The sequence below is a fragment of the Rutidosis leptorrhynchoides genome, chromosome 1 (assembly GCF_046630445.1).
Source record: "Rutidosis leptorrhynchoides isolate AG116_Rl617_1_P2 chromosome 1, CSIRO_AGI_Rlap_v1, whole genome shotgun sequence".
Classification (NCBI taxonomy): domain Eukaryota; kingdom Viridiplantae; phylum Streptophyta; class Magnoliopsida; order Asterales; family Asteraceae; genus Rutidosis; species Rutidosis leptorrhynchoides.
This window is the reverse complement of record NC_092333.1, coordinates 602,631,120-602,640,650: the sequence shown is the minus strand read 5'-3', so window position 1 is coordinate 602,640,650 and position 9,531 is coordinate 602,631,120. Positions and strand designations below refer to the sequence as shown.

At 37.0% G+C, this 9,531-nt stretch overlaps 2 protein-coding genes across 2 annotated transcripts; one reads left to right on the top strand and one right to left on the bottom strand.

The window, feature by feature from the left end:
- The first annotated feature begins 203 nt into the window (after positions 1-203).
- On the top strand, positions 204-3,953 carry LOC139884321 (ubiquitin C-terminal hydrolase 22-like). Its single transcript, XM_071868369.1, has 3 exons — positions 204-1,290; positions 1,552-1,676; positions 2,951-3,953. The coding sequence occupies exons 1-3, from the start codon at positions 365-367 to the stop codon at positions 3,712-3,714; spliced, it is 1,815 nt and encodes a 604-aa protein (XP_071724470.1). The 5' UTR covers positions 204-364; the 3' UTR covers positions 3,715-3,953.
- Positions 3,954-4,235: 282 nt separating this feature from the next.
- On the bottom strand, positions 4,236-8,945 carry LOC139884311 (translocase of chloroplast 90, chloroplastic). Its single transcript, XM_071868359.1, has 3 exons — positions 8,640-8,945; positions 7,580-7,711; positions 4,236-6,699 (listed from the first exon to the last, which is right to left on the bottom strand). Exons 2-3 carry the CDS (start codon positions 7,704-7,706, stop codon positions 4,451-4,453), a joined length of 2,376 nt encoding a protein of 791 aa, XP_071724460.1. The 5' UTR covers positions 7,707-7,711; positions 8,640-8,945; the 3' UTR covers positions 4,236-4,450.
- Between the last annotated feature and the right edge of the window lie 586 nt (positions 8,946-9,531).

Genomic DNA, 9,531 nt, shown 5'->3' with positions numbered 1-9,531 from the left:
GGACTCAAAGCGCTAATTGGTCAAGTAGTTTGTTGTCGTTATATGGCTCGTAGTGGGGTACCGAGTACGAGTCATGAGTCTGAGTCATGACTCGTGAGTGCAAATGCTCTGGACCGAGTAACCAATCTCCGTCTTCCATCAACAAAAAATTGAATCATATCATAACCCTAATTTTCACAATGCTTTAGGACAAACAACAAAAACGTCAAAATTCATTCATTTTATTTTCACATTTTCAATCCAAATTTATCAATTTAAACAACCATGAGATCTGAATCGAAACTCACCTAAATGAAATCCAATGATTTCATAACCCTAACTCTGCCATTCACAACTCACATTAACAATTTTAACAATAACAACAATGTCGTCAAATTCAGGCCACCAGGTTCATCACCTCCATTCATTTTCATCTAACCATCAACAACAACAACAACAACAACAACAACAACAACAACAACAACAACAATCAACGGCTTTGATCGTTCCACCGCCGTGTCCTCATTTAATTGATTTCAAATCCGGCGGAGGTGCGACGTCGTTTGCTAAGTTATTAGATCACATTCGAGTTAAACCGTTAGGCCACGCGTCTGTACGAAAGGGAAACGAAGTTTTCCGATGCTGCGCGTGTGGATACGCGTCACCACGCCTATACACGTGCGTATCATGTGCTGCTGTTGTTTGTGACTTGCACGTGCCGGATCACGAGCACGAGATCGTGATTGATGTGGATCGAGCCGAGCTGTTTTGTTGTTCGTGTGGTGACCAGGTTTATGATTGTGATTTCGATAGCGCGGTTGTAATGTCGCAGATGGCGACAGCGACGTTGAGCAGATGGAACTTGCTTTGCTCGCCGGCACCCGAAAACCTAAGGAAGCGGCGGCGCGTGGATTACCGTCCATGGACGCCTGATTCGAGAGAAAATGCATTGTTACAGACGAATTCGAGTCTGTTACCTGAAAATGAGAAAGATACATCGTTGGATTTCAACCTTCCTGTTGGATTAAAAGGGTTGAATAATTTAGGGAACACTTGTTTTATGAATTCTGTACTGCAGGCTTTGTTGCATACACCGCCATTGCGGAATTATTTTTTAAGTGACAGGCATAATCGGTTTGTTTGTCAGCAGAGGAATGCAGTGAATCATAATCATAATCATAATCATAATAAGAATGAAAGAAAGACTAAGAGTACACAGAGGTTGTGTTTGGCATGTGATACAGATGCATTGTTTTCTGCGGTTTATTCTGGTGATCGGAAGCCGTATAGCCCTGCGAAGTTTTTATACAGGTCTGGATTAATTGTTTGGAATATAGAGAGCAAATAAATAAAGGTGTAAGGTTTAATAGGAACACATGTTACAATATAAATTTTGTTTAGCTTTTTGTGGTGTATTATGATATCTTAAAGCGGGTCATATGCAAAATTTGTGCCAAATGTAGTCGCTGTCGTTATTAATCTTTTTCTTTTTTAAATGTTGCTGATTGGTATATTTTGAGAATTTGGGAGGATTAATAATAAAACATCTGATTCATTGCTATTGTTTTCTAGTTGGTGGCAGCATGCGGGAAACCTGGCGAGTTACGAACAGCAGGATGCACATGAATTTTTCATTTCCATGCTTGATGGTATCCACGAAAAGGTGGACAAAGATGAGCGTAAACATCATAGTCAAGGTGAACTTATTTTTGATATGTTACTACTTTTTTTTAATGAACTTGCAATATGTGGGTTATAGTATCCATATGTGTAGTGTTGAACACGAATAGAAAATTTAACAATGGTCGTTGGTTTGTTTTGGTTCTCCTAATCCTGCTGAAATATCTATATTATTTATATTTATTGTTATGAAAATAAGGGCAAGTGACTTGGTTAGCTTTAAATGTGGTTGAACTTGGCATGTCAGATTTGGTATAAAAAAGAACTTGTTCATGGATTTGCCTATATTCGTACTCAGCCGATCTTTATTCCTAGTTACATTTACAAGCAGCCTTACAAGTTTCAGCCAAAAAGTGTTTTTCATATTGGTGCTTTTGTATACTGTTATGTGATACCTTGTTGAATGCCCCCTAATGCAGCACTTCTATAGCTGATTGTAAGATTTTTTTCAACATATACACATGAATAGTTGTAGAATTCTCTTCAATCAGAGTCGATTTTTATTTTAACTATATACATGTGAATATAAATATTAACTAGATTCAATTTTTTCTTCTATGCTAATATATTGGTCCCCTTTGAGCCTTAGGATAAATGTTGGTAATCCTTGAAGCATTATATTTATATCGATAATAGTATAGTACTCTTAGACACCTAAGAATAGGAAGGTCATTATCGATAGTCTAGCCCTGATCTTGGACAAGCTTTGATGCCTGTAAGTGCTAACAATTAAGAGTAACAACAGTAATCCAACTGCAGGATTTTAATTAGTGTTTAAATTAGGAAGACTTAATCTGCCAGCTTGCGTACATTTTATATCACTAAGTCCACTCCCAATTCCCAAAGCCTATTTTGGTTCATCTTAGGATTTCTCTCGTGTCACATCACTTCTGTTGCTAATTCCTAGCTGGCCATTGATAGGATCTTTTATCTTTTGATACAGATAATCATCTGGAGCCTGGAGGAAGTCAAAGGTTACCACTAGATGCCAGTCAAGCTAAATCCTTTTTGTATAAAAATATCAAACTTTCTACATAACTTCAACTGGCTGACTTTTTAGGGATGTGGCACAAGATCCTAGTTTTCAGGATTAGTGGTGGATAACACGTCTAACATAAACCAGGGTAATCAACTTTCTGCATTTTTTGAAACTTATTTGTATAACATGGGTCTATGAGTGTTAATGTAACCTTCTATTTAGTTTTTACGTAAAATGCATACTATGCATATCATGAGGATAGTATTTTTCATTAAAATTTCTAAACTTTTGACTCTAATGTTTTTTGTGCAGGTAGTGGAGACTGCTGTATCGCCCATAGAGTGTTTTCTGGAATATTGCGTTCAGATGTCATGTGCACAGCATGTGGTTTTACATCCACCACATATGATCCTTGCGTAGATATCTCATTGGATCTGGCACCTACCCAGGAAGGTTCTGGAAAATCATCTACAAAACCGCTTCATGCATGCAATGGGAATACAGAAACCGTAAACTCGGGGATGTCTACACTTCGGGGGTGTTTGGACCGATTCACGAGACCAGAAAGATTAGGTTCTGACCAGAAGTTTTTCTGCCAACAATGTCAAGTTAGACAAGAATCCCTGAAACAAATGTCTATAAGAAAGCTTCCATTGGTCTCTTGTTTCCACATAAAAAGATTTGAGCACTCTCCAATAAGGAAGATGTCAAGGAAGGTTGACCGCTACCTGCAATTCCCGTTTTCTTTAGACATGTCTCCTTATCTTTCGTCTTCTATATTAAGGAGTCGGTTTGGAAACCGGATGTTTGGTTTTGATAGGGATGGCAACGAACCAGATTCATCCAACGAATCTACTTCAGAATTTGAGTTATTTGCTGTTGTGACACACACTGGGAAACTGGATGCAGGCCACTATTCAACTTATTTGAGGTTAAGTAATCAATGGTACAAGTGCGATGATGCTTGGGTGACCCAAGTGAACGAGAATATCGTGAGGGCTGCACAAGGATACATGATGTTTTATGTTCAGAAAATGCTTTATTACCAGGCGAGCGAGAAAGTTAGTACCTCCTGAAATAATGTAGGGATATGGGAGGATGCAACGTTTGAGGTATTCTTATCTGAGGATGCAACTTATTTGAGGTCGAATTCTTTTGTTTTTTTTGTCAACGCTCAGAGGGATCTTGCTGACACTTGAGTTACTTTTTTACTTTTACTATGTAGAATCACAGCTTTGTTATCCGACTTTTGTTTTTACGGGGGTCGTTTATGTAAGCGAAACATGTTGGTGCGTTCGCAAGAAACTGTATAAACAGAGGAAAGTTTACCATTTTTCTTGAATGATGAAAATGATCAAATAGATGATTTTATGCAACAGTTTTTTTTTTTTTTTTTTTTTTTTTACTACGTTTACCACTTTTCATGTATAAAAAATACATTACATGTGAGAGTTTATAGCTTTAGCCTATAGTCAAGTGTTCAATTCAGTTGTGATTGTATATTAATTTACAAAGATTATTTGTAATCAGGTAAAAAGCTAATATCCTTTTATTTATATCAACAGTACTAATTGAACATAGAATAATTTTTAAAGGTATGAAACTGGACTTGATCTTCAGAAACAAAATGATTATATGATTTATGTATATTTCTTAATAAAAATTCTACATTAACTCTTCCTCAAAATACATTTACAACTATTACCTCCTCCTCTATTGAATTGAATCAAATCAAATCACTTATTGTAACAAACTAATATTTGGAACTGCAAGATAATATGCCTACATGATATTCATTAAAATCAACAAATATCAGCCAACTTCTTCAGGGTTCTCTCTGATCGAACTATCAGATCCCATTCGCCTTAAAAGAACCCTCAAAATCGAGACAGCTGCAACCAACGCTAATTCCAAACGCTCAGAACTACTTGTTTTAATAGACAATTGGCCCATGCTTCGATTGTTCAAATTAGCATTGATCGAAATATTTGTCCCTCGCCCCACCCTAAAATCAGACTCTAAGTTTCCACCCAAAACAGTCTCCTTATTCATAGACAAAACTGTCATTGTAAGGCTAACCTTATCGTTTCGCACAGGGTAATCTCTCCCTCTTATTGTCGCCTGCAAACTTCCACCATAAGCCACTTGTTCACGACCCCCCATTCGACCACCGTTAACCACAAACTTCAATCTCTTACCTAACAAAAAACTATCTTCCACCTTCAAACCCGAATAGTAATTCTTCCCAAAAGACGTCAACGACACACCACATTCTGCAGTATTCCGTTCTAAAACCCTTAACTTTGTGTTACCATGAAGAGTGTATATCAAGTCTTTATCTGACGATTGAACATCCAACGCTGCACTATAAGTGGGCCCACGCGGATCCACAAAAGCTGCACAGCACTCTGACTGTACATTAAAATCCTTTTTATCCTTGCTGACCTGTCCTGCAACCGATGCATACAAGTTGTTTGTTACTTTGGTAGACGATTCTAGGTTTATACCATCGAACCCAACATCATGGTCCCAACCAGTTGGGTCAAGAACAGGCCTAGCAAGCCACTTGTCACTCGTAACTAAAAAACGGTATCTATGTATCGGGTTTTGGGAATCAAAACTAGGCGGAATCGCCATATCCGGTAAAAGAACGGGCTCCACAGGCTCCTCGTTGTTTTCTAAATTTCCATTTTCTGATTCCTTCTCTTTTCGTGCACGTAATTCTTCCTTTAGTTGTTTTTTCAAGTAAAGGGTCTCTCGATAATCTAGCTCATCAAGGTAATCGTTTCTCTGAGTATTTGTCAATTTCTTGAACTGGGATTTTGACAAGATTCGTATAGGAGGTAACTTATCATAATCTTCTTCATCTTCATCTAAATCCGAAAGAGATATAATGTCGATATTGTTTTCTGTTCCATTCGGATTTGAAATACGATGACGGAGAAAAGACGAAAGAAGATGCGGTAAAGACGGAATTTGGTTATTATTTGATACACCCAATTCAATTCTGTCATGAAAACCAAGAATCTTGTTAACATCACCCAAGATTTTAGTGCACAAGCATGACAAAAGGAATTGAGATCTCCAAATCTGCCCGTTTGGAAGAATCTTATCTCCGTTACTGTTCGCTCTACATTCAGGATGATTTTCAACAAATAGAACAGGGTTTTCAAGTTTCGAGTCAGACACCGCCTGGTGAATGTAATGTTGTACGAGATCGGTGCGTTGGGAACAATAGGATTCGTAAGTAACATGGTACCCGGTTAGCACTTCAGGAAGAGGCGAAGAAGAATGAGTCATGACAAGCATCGTGTTGAACCAAATTTCACTACCGAATACTTCAGTTACAAGTTTCAATAGCGGGAAATCACTGTAACCGGTGTTAATCAGATCGAGTCGCTCAAAATACAGAACCATATCCGAAGGGGATTTTTTCATACGTCTCTTGATCTTGTGTAGAATCTTCCGGTTCCTTCCGATATTATTTGGTGACGGAGGCAACAAACCTGGTGTATCGATGAAAGAGATCTTGATTCCATTAACGGTACCCACAATTTCTTGTACACGATCGGTAGCAGGTTGAAATGCATTCGTTCTGGCTTTTGGTTGATTAAGTATAGAATTAATTGTTGAACTCTTGCCAACACCTGTTCTACCGAGGACTAGTATTGAAAATGAGAAATCCAACTCAGGGTTACCGGATGTTTCTTGTTCTAACGCAATCTCTCTAGCTTGACCACTGCTAAGATTAACTCTTTTGAGATCTGATTCTCCTGAGCGTATTAAAGTTGCCAGGTGGATCCGATATAAAACTTTAGCCACCATGAGATCATCTTGGGGGCAGCCAAGACGAAGAAGAAGCCGTAAGAACTTGATTTGAAGCCGCTCGATTTTAGCCAAAGGATCGAGATTTTTTTCCTTATTTGTATGATGATGCTGATGTGGATTTTCGATAGTGACTTGGCGGATAGGTGAAGGATGTGTTGCTTCTTGGCTGGGGACGGAAGGACGTGTTATATCAGCAGATTCTGTTGGTGGAGACGTAGTTGTTTGTGCAGAACCTGACAAAAGAAGAACATCGAGGTCTTTTTATAATTCACGAAATTACAGATTAATAGCTATTAGCAACACGTTCATTTAATATTGAGAATCACGAGTGGGGTAGTTTTTCAGTGTGGAAAGATTTCCACTTCATGCCGTCGTGAAGTGAATTATGGAAGGGCCAGTGCTAAAAGATAAATGTTCTTTTTCACTTTTGCGGTCTCATTGGTTGAAAATTGATTAGTGGGTCCCTTTCCACAATGTATTTCACATTGGACCACTCCCCCACTGCTGAACTCAGTGTTGAAGCCCACACTGAGTTCCATACTGAACCACTCCTTGTGCTCTTCGAGGTGGCAAGATGGGTGGATCAGGCGGGTTATGTTATAGGTCGATACAAGTTCGGGTTGAAACGGGCTAGTTTTAGTAAGGAATAAAAAGGGTCAAGTCAGGTGGTGTTGACCTGTAAACACTTTTTTATCCATCTTATAAATAATCAACATATTATTTTATTAATATAACTAGATAAATTTAATAAAGCAACAATTGGAAGAATCTATATTCGACTTTTAACCCATTTGGCCATTTGAAATGTACCCAATTAGCTACATATACTGTTTGATCCATTTTGACCATATGATACAATCCAGATTGACCCATTTAAACAAAAAGAAACTAATTTGCCATATGTAGCATGTACTAGAAGGATTAACAAACTTTAGTGCCAAATATGGACAAAAAAACCACACCACAAATGACACCAGAGATTGTCCTTGAAACGCCGATAGATAAAACATACTACTGTATAAGACAAGTGCGCAGTAAAAAGTTTATGTCTGTGTGTTGAACATGTATGCAAATTCATCAAAATCAACACGCTGAAACAAAGATATGTCATACCCTGCATGCTGAACTCGTTGGCAGGGTGTTCGCCTTCAAATAAACTATCACTACCAGACAATGGTCTTGCTGAGGCCAATGAGTTTGAAACCAATTGCGACAAAACCCAATCCTTTATACTCATCATGATTCCTGAAAACACAGGTAAACAACCATTAAGCTCCTGAATCTTATAAATAAAGGAATCATACATGTAGTCCAGTGTATATAAAACTGGACTTTAAATAAATAAATTAGATTACAGAGCTGAAAAGAGCGTATAGATCGAGTTTAGGAAAAGTAGAGACACTAGCAGGACATACACATCCATATTGAAGTGAAGTGTGTTGATATATACTAATATACTACATAGAGTTTTTTTTTTTTTCTAACAGCCAACACACACATCCTTTTTGTCCACAACGGAACTCGAACTCACAACCTGAAGGTTGATAAGTTCCCTATACGTTTCAAAATACTTTAGCAATTCATGTCAGAGTCCTGATGAATTCCATCTGTTTCAAAATACGAAAAACAGATCCTAGTTTCACTTCCTTAATTAACACAAAAATTCCCTAAATACGCTTATTTTTTTTACTTCATAACATCAAGAACCTATTTAATCCAGGTCCATATAGTGTAAAACCTTATTATAAGTTTATAACTAATACTCATATGAATGCACCTCAATTGACATAAAATTAGACACTTTAAGTTTCTTGTTCCATTTACAGTTATCAATCTAAGCAACCATAAGACGTATTATTAATATCCATACTTGTATCAAGCATTACGATTAACGTAATCCGCACCCTGACGTGTTTACATTAACTCTACAAACTTTGGCAGTATAATTCCATTACAAGTACAGTTACAACTTACAAGTTACAACCATAAAGCTTTAAGCTTGCATCCGAAACCCAAAAGCAAACACTAACATTAATCAACATCATTACTTTATAGCTTCCCCTTAGCTAAAAATCGAAAGCTTTTAATCCAAACTCAATCACATCACACATTCACACAAAACTTAATTTCGATACAATCAATTAACAATTGAAGCTGGAATTAGTTGAGATACCTGACTTGTAATTTGATTCTTGTAATAAATCTTGTTAATTTAAGCTGGAATTACATCATCACCACAATTTGGACTGGAATTCAGCGAAAAAAACCCTTAAACACAAGGTTAATTTGTGGGTTTATTGATGCGATGATGATGATGATGATGATGATGATGATGATTGAGAGTAGTAGTAATAGTAATTAGTTGTTGAGATACATAGGAAGGAAGTGTGCCCTAAAGAAAGAATTGGATAGGGTTTGTGAGAGAGATAAAAGACGCGTGTGGATGTATGTAATGTTGGCTGTTGATAGAGAAGACCAATTTGGGAATATGGAATTGTGTAGTTTTGTGAAGGCGTGGTCGTTGAGAGGTGTTGTTACTTAGACATTATGATTATTATTACTCTGTATTATATTATTATTTGTTATAATTCAGTAGGGTTATAACTACCTTTAATGGTTATAAGAACAAAGAGAGAAAAAGAGAGAAGAAAGAAAGAAGAAATATTAATATTGATATTTCAAGAGAAATGGTGCACCTTAAATGGTTACCATACATGTCTATTTATAGTATAAAATATTACTATGCAAGAAATATAATAATAATAAAATTAACATCCAATCTAGATATTTTATAACACAATCTAGATATTTTATAACACTCCTTCTTGGATGACAATTTTATTAGAGAATAACTAGTACTGCCTCGTTAAAAACCTTGCTAAAGAAAACTCATTGGGATAAAACTTTAGCGAAGGGAAAAAGAGTGCAGCATAAAGTTGACTCCCCCTCAAGTAGGCAACGCCTGAGTTGTTACATCTTCTGAACATGCCTCATGCCAATATTATGAACGTGTGTTCTGAAAATAGCAGTTAGCAGTACTTTGGTATAAAGATCAGCAGAGTTGT